The sequence below is a fragment of the Arxiozyma heterogenica genome (assembly GCF_036370985.1).
Source record: "Arxiozyma heterogenica strain weizmannii chromosome Unknown scaffold_9, whole genome shotgun sequence".
In the NCBI taxonomy this organism is placed as follows: Eukaryota; Fungi; Ascomycota; class Saccharomycetes; order Saccharomycetales; family Saccharomycetaceae; genus Arxiozyma; species Arxiozyma heterogenica.
The window spans coordinates 71781-98596 of record NW_027042662.1 but is presented as its reverse complement, the minus strand read 5'-3'; the positions used below and the strand labels follow the sequence as shown (position 1 = coordinate 98596).

The 26816-nt window shown below is 30.7% G+C and overlaps 11 protein-coding genes across 11 annotated transcripts; 6 read left to right on the top strand and 5 right to left on the bottom strand.

The window, feature by feature from the left end:
- Positions 1-16: 16 nt before the first annotated feature.
- Positions 17-517, bottom strand: PWA37_005078 (glutathione peroxidase; the record flags this gene model as incomplete). Its single annotated transcript, XM_064861537.1, has 1 exon — positions 17-517. The coding sequence occupies one exon, from the start codon at positions 515-517 to the stop codon at positions 17-19; it is 501 nt and encodes a 166-aa protein (XP_064716492.1).
- A 433-nt stretch (positions 518-950) lies between these two features.
- PWA37_005077 (uncharacterized protein) lies at positions 951-1766 on the top strand (the record flags this gene model as incomplete). Its single annotated transcript, XM_064861536.1, has 1 exon — positions 951-1766. One exon carries the CDS (start codon positions 951-953, stop codon positions 1764-1766), a length of 816 nt encoding a protein of 271 aa, XP_064716491.1.
- Positions 1767-2810: 1044 nt separating this feature from the next.
- LYS1 (saccharopine dehydrogenase (NAD+, L-lysine-forming)) lies at positions 2811-3929 on the top strand (the record flags this gene model as incomplete). The annotated part of the gene is made up of 1 exon (XM_064861535.1): positions 2811-3929. The coding sequence occupies one exon, from the start codon at positions 2811-2813 to the stop codon at positions 3927-3929; it is 1119 nt and encodes a 372-aa protein (XP_064716490.1).
- Positions 3930-4191: 262 nt separating this feature from the next.
- MGA2 (Mga2p) lies at positions 4192-8019 on the bottom strand (the record flags this gene model as incomplete). The annotated part of the gene is made up of 1 exon (XM_064861534.1): positions 4192-8019. One exon carries the CDS (start codon positions 8017-8019, stop codon positions 4192-4194), a length of 3828 nt encoding a protein of 1275 aa, XP_064716489.1.
- An 850-nt stretch (positions 8020-8869) lies between these two features.
- On the top strand, positions 8870-9946 carry YVH1 (tyrosine protein phosphatase YVH1; the record flags this gene model as incomplete). Its single annotated transcript, XM_064861533.1, has 1 exon — positions 8870-9946. The coding sequence occupies one exon, from the start codon at positions 8870-8872 to the stop codon at positions 9944-9946; it is 1077 nt and encodes a 358-aa protein (XP_064716488.1).
- Positions 9947-10126: 180 nt separating this feature from the next.
- PWA37_005073 (uncharacterized protein) lies at positions 10127-11029 on the bottom strand (the record flags this gene model as incomplete). Its single annotated transcript, XM_064861532.1, has 1 exon — positions 10127-11029. One exon carries the CDS (start codon positions 11027-11029, stop codon positions 10127-10129), a length of 903 nt encoding a protein of 300 aa, XP_064716487.1.
- Positions 11030-11388: 359 nt separating this feature from the next.
- Positions 11389-16647, bottom strand: URB1 (Urb1p; the record flags this gene model as incomplete). Its single annotated transcript, XM_064861531.1, has 1 exon — positions 11389-16647. One exon carries the CDS (start codon positions 16645-16647, stop codon positions 11389-11391), a length of 5259 nt encoding a protein of 1752 aa, XP_064716486.1.
- A 598-nt stretch (positions 16648-17245) lies between these two features.
- On the top strand, positions 17246-18028 carry INA22 (Ina22p; the record flags this gene model as incomplete). Its single annotated transcript, XM_064861530.1, has 1 exon — positions 17246-18028. The coding sequence occupies one exon, from the start codon at positions 17246-17248 to the stop codon at positions 18026-18028; it is 783 nt and encodes a 260-aa protein (XP_064716485.1).
- A 112-nt stretch (positions 18029-18140) lies between these two features.
- On the bottom strand, positions 18141-21593 carry DAL81 (Dal81p; the record flags this gene model as incomplete). Its single annotated transcript, XM_064861529.1, has 1 exon — positions 18141-21593. One exon carries the CDS (start codon positions 21591-21593, stop codon positions 18141-18143), a length of 3453 nt encoding a protein of 1150 aa, XP_064716484.1.
- A 958-nt stretch (positions 21594-22551) lies between these two features.
- Positions 22552-24351, top strand: PRP40 (snoRNA-splicing protein PRP40; the record flags this gene model as incomplete). The annotated part of the gene is made up of 1 exon (XM_064861528.1): positions 22552-24351. One exon carries the CDS (start codon positions 22552-22554, stop codon positions 24349-24351), a length of 1800 nt encoding a protein of 599 aa, XP_064716483.1.
- A 592-nt stretch (positions 24352-24943) lies between these two features.
- CAB3 (phosphopantothenoylcysteine decarboxylase complex subunit CAB3) lies at positions 24944-26464 on the top strand (the record flags this gene model as incomplete). Its single annotated transcript, XM_064861527.1, has 1 exon — positions 24944-26464. The coding sequence occupies one exon, from the start codon at positions 24944-24946 to the stop codon at positions 26462-26464; it is 1521 nt and encodes a 506-aa protein (XP_064716482.1).
- Between the last annotated feature and the right edge of the window lie 352 nt (positions 26465-26816).

Genomic DNA, 26816 nt, shown 5'->3' with positions numbered 1-26816 from the left:
TACTATTCTAACTGTGTCATATAGTAGGTTGATTTAACAATTCTACTATCCTATCTTCAAAATTAATTGGAGGTGTAGCAGACAAGAATCTATCTGTTACTATCCCAGAACGGTCTATAAGAAATTTTTCGAAATTCCATTTAATTCCTTTAAAACCTAAAACGCCACGTTTCTGCTCTTTCAAATATTTATATACTGGATGTTCATCAGGACCGTTGACGTTGATCTTTTTCAGTATATGGAAGGTGATTCCAAAGTGTTTTTTTGTGAAAAAAATGATCTCTTTATCACTTAAAGGTTCTTGATTACCAAATTGATTACATGGAAACCCTAGAATTTCCAGTCCCCTTGACGAATACTTCTCATATAGATATTGCAAATCTTTATATTGTGGTGTAAAACCACACCTTGATGCAACATTCACTATTAATACTACTTTACCTTGTAGTTGATCAAACCTGAATATTTCTCCATTACCTTTATATGCAATTAAATCATAAAATTCATTACTATTCATTTCTTAATAAAAAAAAAATTAGAAAAAGAGGATACAATACGCTATAGTTATCCAGTAATCTCACTTGTACTCTGACTTTTGTATTTAACTACTTTTGATTGTTGAAAAAATGTTAGGAGTGGATATTTGTCAAGTTATAAATTAAAACTTCACTTTTTTTTTTTTTTTTTTTTTTTTAGCATTTTTAATAAAGAACTTAGCTCATTTGTAAGGGTGTACAATAGCAAAAAAAAACAAAATAATAACGATGAAGAATGCAAACTCAAAAACGAGCATTAGAATACCGCAATAACACCTTTTCTTTTTATTTTTTTTGTAACATAAAAGACTACACATAGTTAACTACAAGTTGGAGTACTAAAGATGATGTAGTATAAAAATAGTTTGTAAGTTGAGCAATTAAAGAGAGTATAAAAAGTTAGGACAAATCGATATGGTAAAAGTTGTTATTGTCACTGGAGGGTCACGTGGTATTGGAAAGGCTATTATTGAATACATATTAACTCACAGTGATAGAGACACAGTTGTAATCAGCACAGCAAGGACAGTAGAGCCGTTAAGGTTATTACAAGAAAAGTATGGTTCTGAAAGATTCCAATATGTAGTTGGTAACATAGTTGATCAGTGTATCCAAGATAAAATAATTAAAACTGCCTTAAAATTTGACAAGAATATATATTCTTTAGTGGCAAATGCTGGTATATTAGCTCCTGTGGATAGTATAACAAATTATGATCCTAAATTATGGAAAAATCATTTTGATATCAATTTTTTCAGCATTGTATCCCTTGTCTCCAAATGTGTACCTCATATGAACAAACAGCAAAGTAATGGTGAAGAAGAAAATACTAATAGTAGAGGTAACAATATTATAATGGTAAGTAGCGGTGCAAGTGTTAAGGTGTACAAGGGCTGGTCATGCTATTGCGCATCCAAAGCTGCATTAAATCAGTTTACATTATCAATAGCCACGGAAATGGGCCCCCAAATAAAGTCGATTGCAATTGCACCTGGAGTAGTGGCTACACAGATGCAAGTTGATATTAGAGAGAGATGGGGTCCTCAAGGTATGCCATCAGATGCACTGAAAAGGTTTGTAGATCTATACAATACGAACCAATTATTGGATCCAAGCGTCCCTGGTCATATCTATGGATATTTAGCGATAAAAGGCATCCCTGAAGAATTAAGCGGACTATATGTACGTTATGATGATACAAAATTATTATCATATATAAATCAAAAATAATAAATATAGCATATATATACTGTGAATGTGAAACGTAAAAATGAATAAGGTGAATTATCTGATTACGATTAACATGTCTCAGCAAATCAGTCCATTCGTACTATCAGTACTACACAATAGGAGGGATTTTAACCGCACATTTTCAATATTTCATGATAAATATTGAGTCTCTAACTATACATGCATTGCAAGGTTGTGGTATGGATGGAGGTAAAGAGACATGTACACCTCCATGTGTATGCTTTGTCTTAAGCAATGCTTTATAACATGTAGCAAGAACAGATTAGTGCTAAACAACAGATTTAAATGAATATAAAACAGCGAGTGACGTGAGAAATGACAGACAAAGAGGAAACGGTGAAGGCAGACGCAAACAAAAATTCCCCCCGGAATTCTTCGAAAGGTTTTCCCCCTCCCCTGTTTTTTTTTCTTTTTCATTTCTCATTTTGCTTTGCTGTGGAGGTCGAGGAACAAAAACAAAGGAAAAAAACCCAAAAACCCAGCGGATTTTCTCCTGTGAGGTCGAGAAGAAGTATCACAAAAGTTTTCTACACCTGGTATAATAAACTCTCTATTAAAGCAATACCTGTCGTTCTTACCATAAAATGCCTTACCCTGTATAGTACAATATATGACGCTATACTAATGTCATATAGACTGTTATATTCTTCTTCATTCCTTACTCTTTTTTTCTCTTTTCTTTGAATATAGTTCTCTATCATTGGATTAGTCACCGTTTGGTGAGATGAGTTCCTATTATTATTATTATTATTATTATTATTATTATTATGGAAACCTGTCTTTTTTGTAAAACACACACACACACACACACATATATATATATATATATATATTATCTTTTGTTATCGCTTTTCTTACTTGTCTTGAAAACATAGTCTTCCTTTTTTCTTGGCTGTTTCTTCATCCCCCTTCGTTGGATAATCATCGTAACAGAAGTATACCTCTCCCTCCCCATATATCTATTAGATACATAAAAAACAGAAATTCAAATATATATATATACACCCCCATATACGGTACATCATGACTGTTACTCTACATCTAAGAGGTGAAACTAAACCACTAGAAGCTCGTGCCGCTTTAACTCCAACTATAGTTAAGGCATTAATCGCCAAAGGTTTCAAGATATATGTCGAAGAGTCCCCACAGTCTATCTTTGATATAGATGAATATAGACAGGCAGGTGCCACCATCGTTCCATTCGGTTCTTGGATATCTGCTCCTCGTGATAGAATCATCATTGGTTTGAAAGAAATGCCTGAAGAAGATAAATTTCCACTAGTACATGAACATATCCAATTTGCCCACTGTTACAAAGACCAAGCCGGTTGGCAGGACGTCTTAAGAAGATTCATCAATGGAAATGGGACCCTTTACGACTTAGAGTTTTTAGAAAATGACCAAGGTAGAAGAGTCGCTGCCTTTGGTTTCTATGCAGGTTTCGCTGGGGCTGCTCTTGGGTTACGTGATTGGGCCTTTAAGCAAACCCATAGTGATAATGAAGACTTGGGCGGTGTCACACCATATCCAAATGAAAAAGCCTTAATTAAAGACGTTAAAGTAGATCTACAGAAAGCCTATAAAGTTGGTGCCAAGCCTCCAACTGTCCTTATAATTGGTGCTAAGGGAAGATGTGGTTCTGGTGCTATCGATCTATTGCATAAAGCAGGAATCCCAGATAAAAATATCTTGAAATGGGATATCAAAGAAACGGCCCGTGGAGGTCCCTTCAAAGAAATCGCTCAAGCTGATATCTTCATTAATTGTATATATCTATCTAAACCTATTCCACCTTTCATTAACTTTGATCTGTTGAACAGAAGTGATAGACGTTTAAGAACAGTGGTTGACGTCTCTGCTGATACTACTAACCCACATAACCCAATCCCAATATATGACATCGCCACCGTATTCAACAAACCAACTGTGCGTGTACCTACTACTATCGGGCCAAAATTGTCAGTCATCTCTATTGATCACTTACCATCTTTATTACCAAGAGAAGCATCTGAGTTTTTTGCTCGTGATTTGTTACCTTCCTTGGAACAATTGCCTAATAGACATATTGCACCTGTTTGGGTTAAAGCTGAAAGATTATTTGAAAGACATTGTGCACGTGTTTCAAGATCTTCAAAATTATAAGCAAATAATAAGTTTCATATATACATATCCGTATATAAATCTATACCTTACATATACAAAGGTGAATGAAGGAAAAAAAATAAATTATTATTATTGTTGTTATTATTACCTTCAGCTCTAGCCTGTGTCGCACTATCATTATTAAAATGCAGGCTTCTTGCTCAAATTAAAATAAATTATTGCATATTCTATGTTAACTAAATAACTACAAAATATTTGTACATACATACACTCACATAGACGCACACACATATATATGTTTCTATCCCACTATTAAATCATTCAGTATTCCTGAAGATTGTAAATTATTAAAACTGTTTCTGAACACAGTTTTCATTCTTTGATTGCCAAGCACAATCTTTGCTAACCCCATCGCCACATAATGCTGAACCAATCCATTGATTTTACTAACCACATTATTGCTATCTTTATTAAATTGTAACCAGAAAACCCAAACCAATAATAATACCATAACAGGTAACCAAAAAAAGAATAACATTTTATCCTTATGCATAGCTAATCTATTCGTCTGGAAGAACTGGTTAAATATCTTTTGAATAGCATCATCTTCATCATCTTCTGATGTCATTTGAGAAGTAATTGATATAGTTTCAGAAGTTCTTCTGTTCCTTGCAACAATGGAAGAATCTTTTATAATTTCCTGTGTAGTATCTTTGGGCTTTGAATTCATCCAATTCCTTGGATATAAATCTTCATATTTGGGTAAATCTTCATTTATTCTAGTCAACAATCTGTTCCATGCAGACATCGATCCATTCATAATACTTGTATTATCATTCTCATTATTAGATATTTCGTTAGAATTGCCTGTTGGTACTTCAACGTCAAATTCCATAGAACTTGCATAATCCAAAGACTCAGTGTCACTTGCAGAAGATTCCTCTGAGATGTCAAATGAAGCAGAGATATTTTCATCATTATCACTACTTGAATAGGTTATTTCTGATTCATCACTAAAACTGAATTCTTCTTCATACTCCTCATAACTTTGATCCAAATCTGAAATGACATGAAAGCTATTAAAATTATCCGGTAATACATGCTCTCCTTCCACATTTAGGCTTAATTCAGAATGACTGGCGGAAATATTAGAGTCAAAACTGGTTTGCGATATTCTTCTTGATATTAATGGAATATCAGAATCCATGTAATATTCTAATATATCAATGACATTCTCATACTCAGGATCTGATATATGATTATCTTCATACAGTCTTCTAACCGTCATTCCATTATTTGATAATGCCAATGGATTAGACTGGCATGTTAATAATAACCTAATAACTTTATAATTACCACCAATTGCAGCAAAATGTAATGGAGTAAAACCAAATTTATCTCTATCATCAACATGAACACCAGCTTTTATCAGAACAGTAGAAAGTTTCAGATAGCCCTTTAAAGCTGCCAAATGTAATAGTGTACGTCCTTCACTATTGCACATTGATAAATTAGAAGTTGTATTATTTAATGACTGAATAACTTTAATTATCAATTGTTCATCGTTTTCAACCATCGAAGAATCATTTAATGTACAATAACTATTAGTATTAGTTTCATTTACTGACTGATCTTGATTTGCAGATAAATTTCTATTATCATCATCTAGAATTTTTTTTGCAATGTTTTTGGCATCTTCCAACTTCCCATTCATTTTTAACCCAACAATTTGCAATGCTAATTCAATCAATTGTCTATCAGATTCATCTCTATAAGTGAAAATAGCTTTTTGGGAAGGATGAGTGATAGAATTCATACTCATACCATCAGGGAAATTATTATTGATGCTACCTTCTCCATTGTCTGGATTATTTGGATCATGTAATGTAACATACACCTGACCTGCACTCGTGGCAGGAGGTAAATATGTCAAAATAGTTGTTTCACTCCAACATTGAGTGGACAGTGCAATGTTGTTACCAAATTTTACTATTAAGCCTTGTTTAAATCTAGCTCCAAGTAAAGTAACTTCTATACCACCACTGATGGGTCCTTTGGATGGAATAATACGCTGAATGGATGGTTTATTGGACATTTGTAAATTAAATTGTTGCAATTGTTGCTGATGTTGCTGTTGCCGAAGATTGATGTCACTCATATTGTGTAAATTGTTTTGCACATTAGCAGAATATTGTCTTCTTAAATTGCTTGGGTTAGTAACACCTGACATACTTACTCTGGATCTTTTCCTTGAATTACCATGTATGTCATTTGACGATGTCAAAGAGTTGACACTTGGATTGTTATTTTTATTGTACAACAACTCCGTTGCAATTGTCTCAGAGCCGTCCTCACTCATTGAGGTTGGTGATGGTATTATTTTTTTGCCTGAAGGATCATGAACTACATTATAATTCCTATTGAGCTGAGTTTGTGGTGAATATGTAAAATTTTGCTGAGATAGATAAATGTTAGGAAAGTTTTGTTTTTGTTGTGGGGTACTTAAATTATGATCTGAATTGCCAAATTGGTTAACCACTTGGAAAGGATGATCTATATTGTCATAATAGTGCCCTGGAGTTGTTGAGTTTGAAGTAGAACTTTCATTGAAAGTTGATGACGGATTTATAGTAGAATTTATATTGCTTGGTATATCTGAATGAGGGTTATAGGAAACAGAGTTAGATAATGTTGGTATGTCATTTGCCATAGGAGGATTTGAAGCATTTGTCTTATTATTTGCACTTTTTTGGGCCAATTCTAATATTTGTTGTTTCCTATCAGTAATAATAATTGGATCTGATATAGTCCTAGCTAGGACGTTACCCATAAAATCTTTAATAACAAATAATAATTTAAAACCTTCTTCTGATTTATGATGTCTACAATAACAAACAATTCTAGTTGTCAATTCAATCTTCTTGTGATTAGAATCTATTTGTTCAATTAATGAAATTTGTTTGTTATTGAAAATGATGGCTCTTCTATTCTTATTATTACACCATAAAAGGTTATCACTAATCTTCGATTTTCTACGGGATGCTCTTCTTTGTTCTCTATTTACACATTTCATACATACTTCAATGTTTTTATTTGTCATTTTGTCTAAAACAAAAGCATCCAAGTAGAGCAATTGTTCTTGTAAGCTTTTAGGATATGTAATGATATCATTTGATAGATAGAACCTTTCACGTGTTATTGAGTCAATTGGCAAATAAATTAAATATTTATCACTTATTAAGGGACTTAGAATCAAGGATAATTTCAGTTGATTTTCTACACGTGTAACTTGTGGTAAACCTTGTAAAGTTAATTTATATGATAAAGTCGATTCGTCTAAATTCAAATAATTAATTGGATCAATAAATCTAGATGTAATTTCTTTAGTACGTCCGAATGTCAAAGTCTCTTCTATTAAAGTCTTAAATTTTTGTTCCATTAGATTTGGTACAGATTTGTAATCTGATGGATTTGTTTCATTCGATATTTGTTTATTCACGTTTATATTTGTACTATTATTTTTTGTTGGTAAGGGTACTGAGGAGGTAGATTTATCTATCCTTATTACATTCTCATCAATTGAATAATGTGCATTATTGGAGGGTACAGTAGTAGTTACCATTGGTGGAATAAATTGATGAATAGAATTAGTGTTGTTATTATTGGATGGTGATATATCAACATTATCTGCATAAAGATAGTTATGGAAGATTTTATCATCGACGGGCCTATAATTATTGCTATGACCACCGTTTATTGAATTGCTTTGATTCTGTACCTCGAAATAGGTTAAACAAGAAGGAGTTGTTATGGCACCATCTAATTGTGGGATTACTGTATCAAGTTTGCTAGTTGGAGAAGTGTTTATGCTTGTTGGATCTAAAATGTATTGGTTAAATATGACATTTTCTAATTGAAGAATATCGTTGCTTTCATACTTAATCACATCATTTTGCTGTGATTCGGAATTTTCAATTGTGTTAGATTGTCTCTTGTCCACAATATTCTCATTACTATTATGGGATCTTTGAACAATTACAGGACTATCATCTATCGAATTCATGTCCATATTTATTATTATATTACTAATATTATTGTTTGAAGCTGCAGAATCTTTTAAATCTGCCATATTTTTTAGAAAAAAATAATAAAGAATATAAAAGTCAAACTGTAAATAGACTATAAGTAACCTTAATAATCTATATGTTTTCTATATATTTAACGTTTTATTAACATTCGTATGGTGCTATTACACTAAATTAATATTATCAAATCTTTTAATATGAATGTCAAAACGGATTTGAAACAAAATCGGGTCATAATACAAGTGAACAGACGAAGAGGCTCGGAAAAGAAAACAGTAACAGCAAGGAAACATCCAACACCATATCTCAGAAGCTAGAATATATAAATATAAAAGGAGAAAATGTGGTCAATATGCAATCTGTTTTTAATCTCGTATTCAGCTAAGACGTTACAATGAGATGAGTTTGATAAAGTTGGTTGTAAACTGTTTTGGCCAGTGTGTTAGTAACATCAATCTCAACAAAAATGAATTGTTGAGTTATTAGAAAACAATAGAAAACAATAGAAAACAAAAGAAAACGGAAATAAAACCGGAGTGCAGCAGAGTTCTTTTTTTTAAAATAGGTCTAAACAAAAAAACTACATTTTTCCAATTTTTAAATATAAATTATTTTAGGGCTCAAGAAAACAAATTAACAAATTCAAAGAGAAAATTAAATTACATTTATTCATGAAATTTTTTTGCTTAGAGACGCAATATATTAAGATGCGATGAGATTAACTAAATTCACTAAAAACCTTTTTTTGCCAACATAAATACAAATCTGTTACACCATTTCAAGAGCATATAATGTTAAGGATTACAGTTTAATTATATATTGGGAGCATTATGCTGCTATATATTCAAAAAAAAGTACGATAATATTACTAGGATATATAAACATACAATAGATATGAGTTTCGATGAACCTGACCTTACAAGAATTTTAGGTGGGATTTATGTTGGTAGTTTACAACCAATTATTGACCATGTGCCTTTAAAAGCACAATTTAATATTTCTAGTATTTTATCGATAATAAAGTTTAATGTCATTCCAGAATACTTAGTTAGAAAGTCATATACTTTGAAAAATATTCCTATTGATGATACAGAGAAGGAAGATGTATTACAATATTTCAATGAAACAAACAGATTCATCGATAATTGTTTGTTTCCTGAAATGGAAGAATATGATCCAAGAAAAGTGGATTTTAAAAAAATTCCACAGAAGGGTGCCATTTTCATCCACTGTCAAGCAGGTGTTTCAAGATCTCCAACATTTGTCATTGCTTATCTAATGTATCGTTATGGTTTAACTTTAAAAGTAGCTTTACATGCTTTAAAAAGAAAAAGACCACAAGCACAACCAAATGATAATTTTATAGAACAGTTAGAGCTTTTTGAAAAAATGGGTGGACAATATGTAGATCCTGAGAATAAGGAATATAAACAATGGAAATTGACTAAATCCGTAATTGATGATCCAACCGGATCAGACATTTTGCATAAAAATTCAACATATAGTAATGATATTGACATTGAAACTAAGAAATTATCAACGATGTCTGATGAAGAATTAGATAAAATTTCTGTAGTAAGGTGTAAAAAATGTAGACAAAAATTGGCGTTATCAACAAGTTTTATTAATCATGAACCACCAAGCAAAGAATCGTCGGAGGGTCATTTTATTAGAAGAGCTACATATGGAAGGAGAATTATTAATATTCAAGAATCACAAGATCAATGTTCACACTTCTTTGTCGAACCATTGAACTGGATGAAAGAGGAATTGCAAGGTAAACAAGAATTGGAAGGTAAGTTCTTTTGTCCTGGCTGTAAGACAAAAATTGGTGGTTACAATTGGAAAGGTTCAAGATGCTCTTGTGGGAAATGGGTTATTCCTGCAATTCACCTTTTAACAAATAAAGTAGATCAATTTCCAGTAAAATCTATCTATTTACCTAATGTAGTTGATTTTCAATCTTCATAACAGGTTCAAGTTTAGTTTAATATTACTTGCTAGTAGTATACTATCTTAGCCTTTCATTATTAATAGCATGTAACTCCAACATGCATATGTATATATATCTATACATTTCATTGTATTATTTAAACACATAAGCTAGCAACCGGTAGATATACATATAAAAACAAATTATTGAATGTTTTATTACCAATCTTCATCTTCTATTTCATTCAAGTAATCGTCCATAGATTTATCTGATATAGATCCATTACTTATATCTGATCCATCTTCGCAATTTTCAGAACTTTCGAATCTAGGTATGGATAGTCTGTCATAAGAATATGTTAATGACCCGTCAAACCTAAATGACCCTGATCGTATACCACTACTGTTTGTAATATAATGTTGTGTGTCTCTATTATACAATTCACCTTGTTCTTCATTTCCATGTATATTATCGTCACTTATTGAACCACGACTGCTAGTAGTTGTACTACTATAATCACTCATACTAGTCTCAACGTCATTCCCTCCATTAAATGTTTGGTCATTAAATAATTCTTGTCTAGGCACAATTAATGAATTATCCACATTCTCAATATTCATATTGATTCCCAATCCTGTATTTTCAAGAAACTGAAAACTACTACTATGGTTATTATCTCTTATTGGATCAGAAATGTCACTATCATTAACTTTATTCGATACAAAATGTTTTGTAAAATCTGTCTTACGGTATTGGAAACCAATGGGTTTGAATAAATTCATCCCCAACTTTCTGATACTCTTCATCTGATATATTCTTCGTTCAATTAATATGTTACTTTCATCATAAGATTTTCTTATTCTATATCCTTTATTGTTGCTATAACCACTACGATTTATCAAAAAAGGTCTTGTTTCCATTGGAGTGTATGCAGATAATGGGGGTTGTGCCACAGAGTTAATATTATTGTTTATTGAAAACCTAACTTTATTCTTCTTTTTCTTGCTCATACCATCTCTGCTAGAACTATTAATACCTGATTTTAATTGATTCTTATCTGTAGCATCAATTAAAATATGTTTCTTAATTTGTTCGAAGATAGGCAACTCATCCAACAACATCACTTTACTGGTATTGTCTATGCCTAGACTGATAATATTTATATGCTCTCTGAACAAATAGTTAATACTTTTATAGAGTACTTTTTCTCATCATATGTTCACACCAAGTTACATCACAAGTTATATCTTCAAAATCATATAATTTACTAAAGTTAAAAAGCATATAACATATGATAATAAAAAAAAAAAGAATATACAGTGTCAGTATATAATTGTGAAAAATTGGAAATCTATATAAAATACAAATATATATTAATAATATACAAGATACATAAAAGTTGTTTATATTGCCACTATTTACTGGTAATTTAAGAAAGAGATCTTCTTAATAGTATCCGCCATGAAAATTGTTTTATAACTTATTCTAAGACTTGCGGTAATTTTACACTACTGTCACAAATTCTCTTCTTTATATTTTCAACTTCATTTTCTGTCCAATCTCTTAATCTCTTATTATTAGAAATGATTATGGAGTAACCCATCATTAATTCCTTGTTATTTAAAAGTTGTTCATCTACTAACAATTTCTTCCTAATATTTTTACTGTTTTTGTTATTCTTTCTCAATTTTTCATTCATTTGATTATCTAATTGTTCCAAGAAGACAGTAGACATATCTAAATCAGACAAGGCAGCATACCTAGTTATCAAAACAGATGCACCAGTATCAATTCTTTGGATCTTGTAAAAAATAGATTTGATCATTGATATTAATCTATTATTTAAATATGGATTGTTCAACATAGTATATAGCCATTCAATAATGCCCTTTCTCTTTAAAAATTCAAAATCAGCTTGGGTTCTAATACCAAACTCCAAATTATGTAAAACCCACGATAACTGGCTGTAATAGATATCATTTATAGAGTCACTATAATTTGGTGACATTAATTCATGAACCATAGGTAAGTCATTGCTACGTATAAATGATCCATTTAAGATCCAACGGAACGTCTTTTCATATAAAGATGATAAAGGTTGATTCAAAATATCACATAAATTAGATACAAAGAACCACAGTATTGGCGGAATACCACCATGTTGTTGTTGATTTTGCTGTTCCTGTTCAGATTGTCTGTTTTTTTGTACTGTGAAGACTATCTTTTTCAATAATATTTTATATATATTTTCTCCTTTAAATTGATGAGAATCTTCTAAAGAGTAAACCATTTGTGTTAATAGTGATAATGCAATATCATTAATTCTATTGCATGGATCTGACAGTGCATATATTACTAAATTTAATAATTTAGATGTGATAAAATTTTTAATCACAAACTTATAACTAATTGCACCGTTTTCATCCTTTTGGCATTTCACTAATTCATCATTTTGAATAGATAATAACAATAAAAAGAATGGGTCATACACAATTTTTTCATCTTTAAAATTGTTTATTGTTTTAAATTCATTAAAATATAAGTCAAAAGTTCTAATGCTTCTAGATATATCCTCATATAAATCACTTGATAAAGTTGGAATAGAAGGATACGTCAAAATATAATTTTGAAGAGAATATTCAACTAAATCTTTTCTTAAAGTCAAAATCAAACCCTCCTTTTCCTCTGTTATCAGCTTGGTTTCTCCAATCAAATCTATATCAATATCACTGTTTTCTAATAAATCCCAAGTATAAATCAGATTAGTCCAAGAAGTAGAGATTTTTGTTTCAATCATTTCTAATATCTTTAAAATAAGTTTGTCTGACGCACTCATCGAGCCGGAATAAAAGGTTAATAATTTCTTTTGAATAGGAATATTTGAACATTTCTCTGATTCGAAGTTGAATAAAGCATATAGTGAAAGTACAGTTAAAAATTTATTTTCACTTTCAACAGGACCTTTCACAAGTGATGATTCCTCATTGTTAACAATAATATTGACAATTTTTTCACATTCAATACTTCTTTTATTAGCACCAAATATAAGTGTTAATCCATATCTTAAAATAATATTATCCTTGACCCATTTTTTACTAAATATAACTTCTAACTGCGAATTAATGATATTATGATTGACTTTTTCCCAAATATTGACCTTATTTATTAAACATGTATATTCCTTTAATATTCTTTCAAACTTGCTTGTCAGAGTATCTCTATCTGAAAAATATTTCGTAATATACACTGTCATTTTATTCATCCATTTGATAATAAAATCTTCATCAAAATTTGCCACTTTCCTAATAAAATTGATAACCGTACCATTATATTTATGAACATATTCAGTACTAATATATAACAGTATATTATCAGTTTCTATTTGACTTAACAAATCGCTATGTTTTATAAATAAGTTAATTACATTTTCAAAAATACTATCATCCAATTCTTTTAACTTATTGTAACAGTTCCCCACAATTCGTTTAATATATGTCAACATCTCATCATTTACATTATTAGACAAATCAAATAGTTCTACAATAGAAACACATACACTAATATCATCGACCTCATTTATGTATGGTATCATATCTTTTCCTTGCAACAAGTTAGAGGACAATAATGACTTTAGTATTGTAGCAGAATTAGAATTTAATAAACAAACCGGAATCAATTCTTTGACATTGATGTCATTAACTTGTTTATTTTCAATCAAATGAACAAGAGGACCGACAAGGTCATTCTGAAATCTTAGATATTTTTTAATAATATTGAAGTTAATATGTTTGCTTGTATCATTTGCAATAATGGAAAGCAACACTACTACTGTGTTTATAGTAAAGGTAAAATTACTTTGTACTAAACTTAAAGCTAATTCAGAATCCAAAAATGTAACTGCTAACGTGATTAAAGCAGTGATTTCCTTGTTATCCATAGAAGAGCCAAGAGTAATTATCTTGGATACCCACTTGAATAAATACTTTCTCAAAATGTCATTCTCTTTATTAGCTAAATTGTTAATAATTAATAGAATTTGTTGAGCAACAAAAATATGTTTTTCTAATAACATTGAATTTTCCTCGTTGACATGTTCTAGAATAAAATCAAAATATGATGAGTAGACTTTAATATTATTAGAGATTTTATTGGAGTTATTAGCTACTAGATAGTCCGCAAGTTGTTCAAACATAAACATTATTGTATCCTTAAAATAGGAATCATATTTAATATTTTGATCAATGGAAACTAACTTAATTTTGAATAAAAGCGCTGTAATATCTAGTTCACATACAGGTACTCTTGACATAATCTTGAGTTTTTTATACTCTAGCAGACTAACATAATGAAAAAATGAAGAATCAATACAATCTTTCAGTAGATATTCTGGTTTGTTAAAATATTCAACATTACAATCAGAGAAATTTAGATAAGAATTTATCAACCTATTGGATATGCCAGGAAAATAATCCTTCATGAGTCTTGTAACACCATCTTGATCTTCACCAATAATTACCATAATTCTATAGAAGATCAAAATCCATTTAATGGTTAGATTAGATTGTTCTTCTGTTATTTGTTCTTGATTAATATATTTCCATTGTTCTGCTAATACCATTAAGCAAGGAGAAATATTTTCATATGGTTGAGACATTGTAACATACTTATATGGAGTCTTTATTGCCCGTAAAATAGACTGGTCAATTAGTTTCCATATACTATCCAAGTTGCTTTTATCATTATCACTCTTCAAATTTATTTGTGTCTTAGAGACAACCTTTAAACTAGAAACTAAAGCTTCTATCAATGAAACTAATAAATCCTCTCTGAAGATTACAGAACCATCCAACAAATTTCGTAAAAGATTTGTTACTTTCATGCTAGTGAGAGATTTGGTATTTGGTGAAGAAGCTAGTTTCAATAAAGAAACAAATAAGGAGGATTCACCATCAGTACTATTCCACCATTTTGTTTGAGTACTATTAAATTCTTGAAATTGTAAAAAATTATCCAATATTGTTAATTCAACACCATTAAATGATTTTTTGCTCATAATATCTTGATAAATATTTTTGGAAGGTAATGTCACAGAAAAGAAATTTGGAAAACATTGACTGTAGTACTTAAGAATTACTGTTAATGATAATAAAATCATCTTATTATCTTTGTGATTAATATAAACCTGATTCAATGCATTGACAATAATATTCAAATCTGGAATATTATTAAAGAATGATGTATTTATGGATGATTTGGAGGAATTCCAACCTTTTCTATCATATAATGCTAAAATTTTGATTAATTTTTGGAATGCAAAGATTAATAGTTGACAACCCAACTGTTTTACCACAAGTATATCATTTTGTAACATCTTAGTCAATGAATTCCTCGTCAGCGATGACGGTATAATATTTTCCATAACTAGTGAAATAGATGGAATCATATCAGTCTCTACATTTTCCATGAATTCAGGAATTGGAAGATTTATAATTCTATCTAAAAGTAACGTCATACCAAACCAGTAAGATGTCATTCTAGGGTCATGTGACCCCAAAGTACTTAAATATGCACAGTATGGTGCTACTAAACCTGGGTTAGCTTTTAAAATTTTTATTAAAGTGACAGACTGTAAATCGTCTTCCCATGGTTTAAACAACTTCAAGATATTAAATAACATTTTATTGTATAGTTTAAATTCACGTTGGTTAATTAACACCGGCGCCCTCATATTAGTTGTGGCAGATGTAGATATAGCAGTAGAGTAGATGATATTAGTGTTAGGTGATTCATCGAACCAAACACAATTATCCGGAAATGAGACTGAAGACTCATTTCTGTAACCGTATGCAAGGAAAAAATCGTTAGTTTTATTAACTAAATCTTTATTTGTAGAATAGTACATTTGGTGTAACTTAGATAATGCAAATTCGTTCAAAATTTTGGTTTTTGTCATTCTTTTAAAGCTTTTTTCATTCAATATATCATTGATGAAAGTATTCATTGTATTGATCATAAGATTACTTGAATCACATTTATCCATATATTTGAACCATGCACCCATGATTTTTGCATTATCAACAAGTAGATCCTTTCTAAGCAGAGGTGGTGTTTTATCTATTAAATCAATCCAAAATTCTATAAATGCCGCTCTCACAGTCTTGTTACTTTTAGAGGAATTATTGTTGTTATAATTGATGTAATTTTCAAAGTTTGTGTTTTCTAATTCATATTTTGTAGGAGTAAGAATCTTGATCAAACTTGATAAAGAAAAGTCAAAAAATGATAAAAAATCCTCTACATGTTTTGAGTTATTAAAATTGATTATATCTTTCAATAAGAACAATATTGGGTTGGTAATTGTGACTCTTAAATTGTTTAATCCCCGATATATAACTTTCAAATAATCAGTTAATAATAATTTAATAATTTGATCACCATGGTCCACAATTGATGCATTTTGGTTGATTAAGTTGAGAATTTTACTTAGCAATATTGTACTTTTTACAAACATCGAATGGTTATTAACTTGCGCATAATATGACCAATTTTGAACCAGTTGATTTAAGTAACCTTTCTCGCAGAATTGGATTAGTTGATTATAATCCTTTGTATTATCTTTGGAATTATTCTGTAAATCTTTAACTATTGCATCTAATTTGGAGTAAATACCTGCATCAAGCGTATTTTGAGAATATTTGTTGTCAGATTTACGCCCACGATTCTTGGTATTGTGATCCATTTAGAAAAAACTTTTTTCTTTATCCTTTCTTAGACAGGGATGCCGTGTTTATAAATAAATATATATGTGTGTGTATTTTATTTCAATCTTTATAAAAAGTAGTAGTCTAAGTTCTATTAATCACGCAAAATTAAATCATAGTTTTCCTAAACCTCTATTAATATTATTACATTTAATCATTCATTCAATGAATTAGCAATTGTTCTACAACTGAAAAGTTTTTACATTAGTTTTTTTTTTTTTTGCGATGAGCTTGTTAGATATTTCGTTTGATAAAAATTTTACTAAAGTAAACAAAAAGATAGGGTTATGAAGAAAATGGGAAAAAAGTTTGGATAATTAGACTTTTTTTTGCAAGAACCCTAATATATAGAATAAATAACTTTGAAAAAGTAGAAGGAGGGCTCATAATCTAAATATACAGAGTAAAATGATACAATATATGCTAGAAGATCCCAATCAGATTATACATAAGCAGTTTTGCTATAAATGGACTACTGGCAACATTTTGTTTAAGGAATAGTTAACTAATACCTGATAATAGTGTCAGAATATCAGTTAAGTGTACATATTTTAAATAAAAAAATAAGAGGGTAAAATGGTCTTTTTGTCCCAAGTTAGAATACTATTAACCACTCGTTCTTTGCATGTAAACAGATTACTTTTACGTACAAATAATGTCACACCCCCACTAGAATTAAACGTGGTAAAGAAATTGAAAGATGTAGTAGGTTCCCAAGCTTCACAACAAATATCAAGAGATGGCTCTTTAATTAAGCTGGGTATATGGGTTGTGATATTTAGTTCTATGCTAATGCATGTAATAGATAAGAAACAGCGATACGAAGAAATGGAAGAAAAATATAATTTGAAGATAGATATTTTAAAAAGTATAATAAACAGAATGAACAATGGAGAAATAGTAGATATAGATGATGAGTTAAGATTAGTAAATCAAGCGTTAGAAAGAAGAAGTGTTAAAAGGTATCCATCACCTCTTCAGAATTACAAGAAAAAAGAGTCCCCTTTTATTGATGGTACAGTAACAGAAAATTCAAATTCCCTCATTGATAAAGATGTTAGCAGAGAATCTTTGGAGGATATATGGCAAGATATTTTGGCAGATACATCTATTTCTCCACCTGAAATACATTACTCAATTAATCCTACCATTACTTGTATTACATCAAATGATACTCATGATAATGATACAATTTCTTCTGATGATATTATTAGAGATACAAATATTTTATTTCAAGCCTCAAAACAAGAAGAAGAAGAACTAAAGTATTTCACTCCAACGAGTACACATATCATTGTTCAAAAACCAGGAGAATTAGTGGAAGCTGCTAAGGATACTCAAATGGCGAAATATTTGTGAAAAAAAAGTATTTCTAAGAAGTAAAGATAAATTCAATACCACAAACATATTTGTAATATCTGTATATATATATACACGCACATATAATTTCATATTCTATAAAGTTTTTAAATTATTTTTTATTTATGTTGGTGTCTACAATAGAAGTGGAATTATTAATATTAGTCACATTAGTTGTAGTGGTTATACTATTAACATCATCAGTAATATGATTATCTTTCATTGTAGCCATATCCATAATATTTGTATTAGGTTCTGTCTTTGGAGTTTCACTTGGGTTAGCAACTTGACCAACACTGTAGGTTTCAGATATCTGACTTTGTAAACTAGGGGAATATTGAGCTTGCTGTTGTTGAGATTTGGAGTTGTTTGGAGTTGAGGTATTATTGCTGTTATAATTGTCATTATTAGGAGAACTGTCATTCATATGACTTGGTATCGAAAAGATAGGTGTTTTACCAAGTGGCCTTGGTGTTAAGACTACATTAGTTTTATTAGATGGGCTTTGCGCCATAACTGGGTATAAGAAATCTTCAGGTGATATCTGTTCCGCTACATTTTTCAAATTGCTTGTCAAGTGGTTCGTTTTATTATTATTACTATTATTATTATTATTGTTGTTGTTACTATTACTATTATTATTACTATTATTAATCTTATTGGAAATATTATTTTGTAAAACTGATGGAGGACGTGAACCTTGATCCGCTATTGTTGGTGATGAAGAAGAGCCTTGATGTGATGGATTGGATCCATTTGAATATTGGTTGTACATTTGTTGCTGAGTGGTATTAGGCATACTTCCAGGTCTAACTGCATTAGATGATGATGTTAAAGGTGGTGGAATGAAATCACTTATCAGAGGTGTTACATCTGTCAACAGACCAGGTACCTGTGTTAGTAATTGATGTATGTTGTCAAGTACAATTTTCAATTTATCAAAAGATTTAGACCCGACCCTTAATATCCATATGTAATTTCTCAGCAAATCTCTATACATGGTTGCTTCTTCTTTAGTTTGTGACGTAACATATAATAGAGCTGCAAATGTACCAATTAACATAAAATTCCCTGTAGAATTAGAATACCAAAATGAATTGATATGTTCATTTTTTAAATCTCTGACGAATTCAATAGCAGCAATCAATCTAGTTTTGGCTGCCGTTCTACAAACATGCGTCAATTCTTTTGGAATATCTTTTGAATTTTGAAATAATGAGGAAATGATTTTACGATGTAATGTTATTTCTGCAGTAAAATATGATAATGTTAATGATGCATTAGAATTAAATTTTCTAGGTACAAATCTTGCCATAGATAATTGTGATGGTAAAGAATGATACCATTCTCTTAATTTTAACTGTAAAGGCTTAGCCATTTTTAATACTTGTTCAATAGACGTATTAACATGAATTGCTCCTTGGGTATAAAATGTGTCCATAATTTCGCCAATAATAATACTTAACGATATCATTTGTTGGAACATTAGATTTCCATTGTCAAAATCTTCTTTGGTAATATTTACATCCATTAAAGCTAAAGAATCCATCATTATGACTGAGGAAAATGCAGGATTTGCACTGTCCAGATCATTTTTTCCTAATAGATCTTCATTATTTGTCATCATATTGTTATTATTTTCGTTATCATTGACATTTTTAATATTATTTCCTGAGAAGTTATTTGAATTAAGATTGTTAGGATTGTTATAGTTACGCTGCATATCAATTGTATGTGAACTTTGTGGAAAATCATCTCCTTTCAGTAATTTAACCAACCAATTTCTACCTAAAATCAAATGCGAATGCCTTCCCTCAATTAAGGCGATCCATTTATCTTGTAACCAAACAGCCCATGCCAATCGTTTTCTCAAATCTTTTTCCCATCTAGGTAATTTCCAATCGTCACAGTCTACACCCAACCCTAATTCTTCTGCTAATGCTACTAAAGTTGAACAAATTACCCAATTATTTGGCTGGTTGGTTCTACATTGTAATATTAATAGACCAGTTTGAATCATTGATAGTTTTGGATAATCAATTCTACTAAAGAAAGTCGTGAATGCCAAATCATTTAATTTGTTCACTACATTGAGATCTGGCTTTTTAAAACCAATCAGTTTAGGATGGAAATCCCACCATTGTAAGGCTAATGAATATATTGATGCCAATAAAGGTGCAGTTAGTTCTCTATAAGATCTTGAATATTTTTCTAAGAAGACTCTTTCATGTAAGATTGGGAAATATGGATGTATTAATTTAAAGAAGATATCGATGAGTATCTTTCCGTGTGGATAAATTAATGCTTCTACCATATCAACTTCTTGTTCTTGCCTTAAATATAGTGATTGATTGGAATCATCTCTAAGTAAAAATTGTGTAATTGGAGACACCTTTCTTATTGAAGATGAATTCGATATTTGAATTTGATCTGTGACAATCGGCAAATGAGGGGCATGAGTGTTGTTGTTCCTATTACTGCTATTATTATGTGATGTAATGCTGTTAATAATATTGATATCGTAGACTGAAGTTGGCCCCACATAAAAGGATGAACGTGGATATTGTGTTTGGGCAGGTGATGTATTTATATTTACAGTTGGAAAGTTAGTCATATTGATTGTATTAGTGATATTATTGTTATTATCATATATATATTTTAAGTTATTTGGAATGTTATTATTAGTGTTATTGAAAGTTGGTGACATGGAATTGTATAAATTTGTTATAAAATTGGAGTAAACAGTATGATTATTTGGAGTAGAAGAAGAGGGATTATTATTATTATTAGTATGATTATTGCTATGATTATTATTGATATTATTGATATTATTAATATTATTGTTAGATAAATTATTACTTTTGTGTCTTTTCACATTTTCATTTTGAACCGAATAATCTCTTTTCAAAATATTCTGATTGGATAAAATGTTATTGTTCACCAAGTCAGTGACTGCATTAGCCATTTGTAAAAAATTCGGATTAATAAGTTCACATTTCCATTGTATACCTTCACATTGCGCACACTTACCTAAATCAGGTATCCATTTGCACTTCCAATTATTTTGCAAGCAAGTGATGCATATTGGATTTACCAGGCCATTTGGTATAGAATGTCCGGAATTCATATTACTGATATTGTTATTACTAGTATTATTAAAGTCGTTGCCATATTGTTGCAATAGAATATCTATATTTTTAATGTTATTTATAGAAGGTTGGTTTAGATCTTTTTGGAGTTGCTGCTGCTGCTGCTGCTGCTGTTGTTGTGTTAAATTTTGCAAGAATTGGTTATATGTATCATTTGCTGTGTTATGATTACTGTTAACATTTTGCACGAATGAATCTTGTCTTATGTTATTCATATTCTTGTTGTAATCATTATTTTTATTGGTAGTAACTGTGTCAGTGGTTGTAGTGCTAGCAATAATTGTCCTATTGTCTTGGTTGTTACTATCATTGATGTTATGGTTTTGACGGTTGTTATGACTGCTGTTCTTATTATTATTATCACTATTATCACTATTATTATTATTATTATTATTATTATTATTGTGCACTTCCATGTTCCTACTTAAATGAAAGTCCTTGGTCGATATTAGTAAAAACACTTCTATACAATTAAAATCGAAAATAAACAAAAAGAAAGTGCGATAAATCTGAGGGTTCAAAGCTGGTTAGAAAGATGAGTGATAAGACTTGAGATTATTAAATTTTTTTGCTGTAATATTTCATAAGCTCCACATCAAACAAAGGTGGGGCTTTGTCTGTACACTTTTGAATCACCTCTTCCTCCATTCGAAATTTCAAATCTTCTTCTAAATCACAAAAAAGAAACGATAAAAAAATAAAAACAAAAAAAAAAAAATAAAAATAAAAATAAGATGACACAGCCGTACGAAATGATTCACATCTTTGGGGTGGAAGGGAATTATTAAAAAGCGCCCGTTCGAATCTCCATGGATGCCAAAAACTAGCAAATAGTAGTGTGCCAAGTAAAGATTCACTACATATGGCAGTTATAACCAAAATATAACTTGAACCACCATAACAGGCTCTCATTCATTCATTCATTTTGTTTTGATTCCTTTCCTCATATACATATGACATTGAATCAAACCTTTTAAACATTGCTATTACAAAGATTGGGGCGGGGGCAAAGGAAATAAACACTAGGCTTATGTCATCAGGCTTACTAAGCTCTACAAATCGTTCCAATGGTTTCGTCCTCCCTTGCAAAGCGGGAAATATTTCCGTTAAAGTTCCGCCTGTTAAGCCGAAGCAAATCCCGGTTGGAAGATATGGAGAAGTTGCAGATGCCATGTGTTATATGTTAATGTTAATGTCATGTTATGTTGTTTACAAAAGAGAGATGCATATAATCGATCTGTATATAGTAAAATTAGTTACTGGTCGTTACTATTCAGATGCAAAGTGCTATTATATATATATATATATATATAATATATATATATATATATATACAGGCCCACAGAAAGAAGTAAGGTGAAAGACAAATAAAAAATGGTATGGAAGGCAGCTAAAGATCCAAAAGGTCGGACATATTATTATGATACAGTGACAAGAGCTACAAGTTGGACTCTTCCAAAGGGAGAAACAGTGATACCGCCAGCTCCATCTGCTTCCTCTTCTGTAACTACTAGTCAGGCCACGTTGCAAAAAAGTGGAGATATTACTCTTAATGATAAGAATGTTAAGGAGCAAGAGGAACATCAAGAAGAGAGAGGTACGGATCAGGCTGGCAAATCTCAGGATATTAATGGAAATTATGAAATATTATCTGAATCCCAGGCCAAAGAACGGTTTGTGTCCATGTTAAAAGATCATGGTGTTGACATCCAATGGTCATTTGAACGTGTCATGGATGAACTGTCCTCAAAAGATAAAAGGTATTGGTTCAGTGACGGTAGTAACGACAACATTAATAGTCAATGGGACGATCCCTTGTGGAAGCAATCTATTTGGAAAGATTATGTATGGGATCAACAGTCTCAAAGGCTAGAAGACCATATATCCTCGTTTAAATCCCTGTTGAAACAGAAATATAATGATGGGATGTTAAAAATATGGCATCCATGGCCCTATGCTAAAAAACATATATTGAACATGGATACAGATTATTCCTTTGTGATATTAAATGATGACTTACAGAAAAAAATTTACTATAATTTCATTAAAAATTTAAGAAAGTTGAAAGATATCGAAACAACAAACTCAATAAATCAGGCTAAAGATGAAATGAGGTTATACCTAAAATCTATAATGTATCAAGCTGATGCTGAACCAAATCCATATCCAAATTCAAATTCAAATTCAAATTCAAACATAATTTCAAATACAATGTCAAAGCCTTTATCTTGGGATCATTTGGTATCAAAATATTTATCAGTTGATAATAAAAGATTTGTAGCAAATAAAAATTTCCAATTGTTGACCATGGAAGATAGTCTATTGATTTACATGAACTTATTGAAGCAATATGAAGATGAATTAACCAAGAAACTGGCTGATTTAGAAGAAATGAATTATACAAGGGATAGATTTGCAAGAGATCAATTTAAAGCATTGTTAGATGGTAAGGATTACATTGATAGTTCTCATCCCAATAGTAATAGTGAGAATATTGACGAAGGTCAAAAGAATAGATGTTTTGTTAAAATCAAAATTAAATTTAATGATGATTGGAACAAAGATATTTATCCACGGATTAAGAACGATCCAAGGTTCTTAAATTTAGTCGGAAGAAATGGATCATCCCCGTTGGACTTATTTTATGACAAGGTTAATGAATTAAGGGTTATATTAAAAACCAAAAGCTCCTTGGTAGAAGATATTCTGATTGAAAGAGGTATTGATAGTAGCCAAATCAATTCAGAACAATTGAAAAAGATATTATTAGAGGAAAGACAAAAATTGAATTTGAATGGTAAGGATAGTAATGATGATTATGATGATATAGATGATGATATAGATGAATTGATTGAATTTATTGGTTGGCAAAAACATTCAAAGGATTTACAATCATTCGAAGGATTACTAATAGATACATTAAATACACGGAACTATAGGAAAATGCCTGCATGGGAAACAATCTGGCCAGAGTTGCAACAAATGAGTAAAGACAAGTTTCAGTCATTAACTCAAGACGAAATGTATAAATCATATTCTATCTTGGTTCAACAGATGAAACAGCAGCAAGAACAAAGACAGTATCAGTATCAATATCAATATCAACACCAACATCAAGAAAATCTAAATATATCTAAAAAGAGAACTTTAGAACAGGTTGAATTAGATTACTAGTAAGTTTTTTACTAGTTTCATAACTTCCCTAACAGTTAATTAGTTCTACTAATGATTACTGCCAAAACGAAATAAATAACATGTCGTGCACCATTATATATAAAGAGAAGTACAGGCCCATATAGATATGTACATTGAGATCATACATATCCTCGTCTCAACTTCGTTCGTCAATTCAACATGTCTTGCCTCTCTATCATGAAACTTTTTTTTTTCCAGTATTCTTCGTACTTTTCTGAAATTTCTGAACTGAGAGAGGAGAAATAGACAAAACAAAGAAGGAACGAGAAAAAAGAAGAAAAAGAGAAAAAAAGAGTAAAATAAAAGAAATCCAGGAATATTTCGTAATTATTATGTAGAACCTTTATCCAGATAGAAAAAAAAGTTCAAATCTGGTGTCTGTTGCCAGTGATTTGATTCATTTATAGTAAATAAGGTAATCCAGACTATTTATGCAAGTGAATAACAACTATCTGAAGATAATATATATATATATATATAAAGAAGAATCACGTACTCATTAATTTAGGTAAAATAAATTAATAAAGAAATAAAGAAAAAAAGAAAAAAAAGGGCATTTATTCTTAATATAATGTCAGAACAAACTTGGAAACCAATTCCATTTGAAAGTTCAAAGAAGCAGATAGAGGAATTCAATAAAAGAGAGACTGACACAGTTATATGTAATCCTGGTGTTGGCATAGGATCAGGCACTAATGGAGTGAGCAGATCAGGTAAGAAATACAGTGAACCATCAATTATCCCATCATTACAAGATAACCCATCAATGAAAAGAAATACATCTGTTTCTTTTGATATACCACCACAGAATTTATCTCAACTGTATCACCGTCATTCTATAAGTAATAAACTGAATCCACAGCTAAAGTCACAAGATGGTAAGAAGGGTCTCGATATCTCACAAAAGGCTTCTTTGAAGGATATAGATGCTATTGGAAATTCTCTAACTGAGCAGGACCAAGAAAGACAACAACAACAACGAGATGAAGTGGAAGAAGAAGAAGATAAAGAAGAAGAAAAAGATACAGGTGATATTGGTGATGACAAAGAAAGAGATTGTGCGGTTCATATGCCAGGTGATTTTGTGTATATCAAACCTGTAGAAGCTACAGTTAAGACGCCGGCAACCAAATCAAAGCTGCATACTGGACAAATAGTAAAGCAAAAACCGTCTAATAAGATTGTGTTTAACAAGGATGAATATAGCCCCCTAGATAACACATTTGATTTCAATAAAGAAGATGACAATAAATTCCATATCTTAATTGGTGCTACTGGATCCGTAGCTACAATAAAAATTCCATTAATCATTGATAGATTATTCAAAATATATTCACATGATACAATTTCCATCCAGTTAATATTGACTAAAGCAGCAGAACATTTTCTTCACCGATCGAAAATTTCAAAGGATGTTAAGATATGGCGAGAAGACGATATGAAGTCACGTCTATGGAATTTTAATAATGATGTAATTCAAAATAGTTCGTTTAGTAATTTGAATAATAGTGGGAAAAGGATACGCAAGGATACTGTGGAGCCTATATTGTTTCATGAATTAAGTAGATGGGCAGATATATTTCTTATTGCACCATTGAGTGCCAACTCTTTAGCTAAATTAGCCAATGGGATATGTAATAATTTGATTACCTCGGTGGTAAGAGATTGGAATGTAAAGAAGACCCCTATTGTAGTGGCACCTGCAATGAACACTTTCATGTATATAAATCCAATGACAAAGAAACATCTGATGATGTTAAAGGAAGATATCCCTACTTTGGAGATTTTAAAGCCTGTAGAGAAAGTATTGATTTGTGGTGATATCGGTATGGGTGGGATGAGAGAGTGGAATGATATTGTAGAAAATATACGATTGAAGATCAAGGAAATACATAGGCAAAGGCATGAGAATGATTTAGATAATGAAGATCAAGAGTTAGAACAAATTCACAAAGATTTAGCAGACGAAGATGATGAAGATGATGACGATGATGACGATGATGACGATGATGAAGGAGAAGCAAAAGGTGTTAATACGGAACTTGAAAGTGAAGAAGAAGAGGAGGAGGAGGAGGAAGATGATGATGAATAAGCTGACTGTTAATGTTTTATATGTATAAATGGATAGATTGATACCCCTCAGATTTGAGATAAGAATACTGCATTTACTATGTCGTACTACACGATGTTCGTGTGTAATGATGGGAGCTCATTATTGTCTTACACGGCTGGTCAGCCAGGCAGAATCAACCGAAAACAAAAAAAAGTTTCTTTGAAAAGCAAAAAAAAAATAAAAATAAAAATAAAAAACCAAAAAGAAGAAAATGCAGTGAAACAAAAATTAATTCTTTGGCTGTGAACGAACAGTTTTGTCTGCTCGTGAGAATAGATGAGAAGACGCAAATATTACGTGTGGTTGGTATAATAAAACGTGAACAACTATT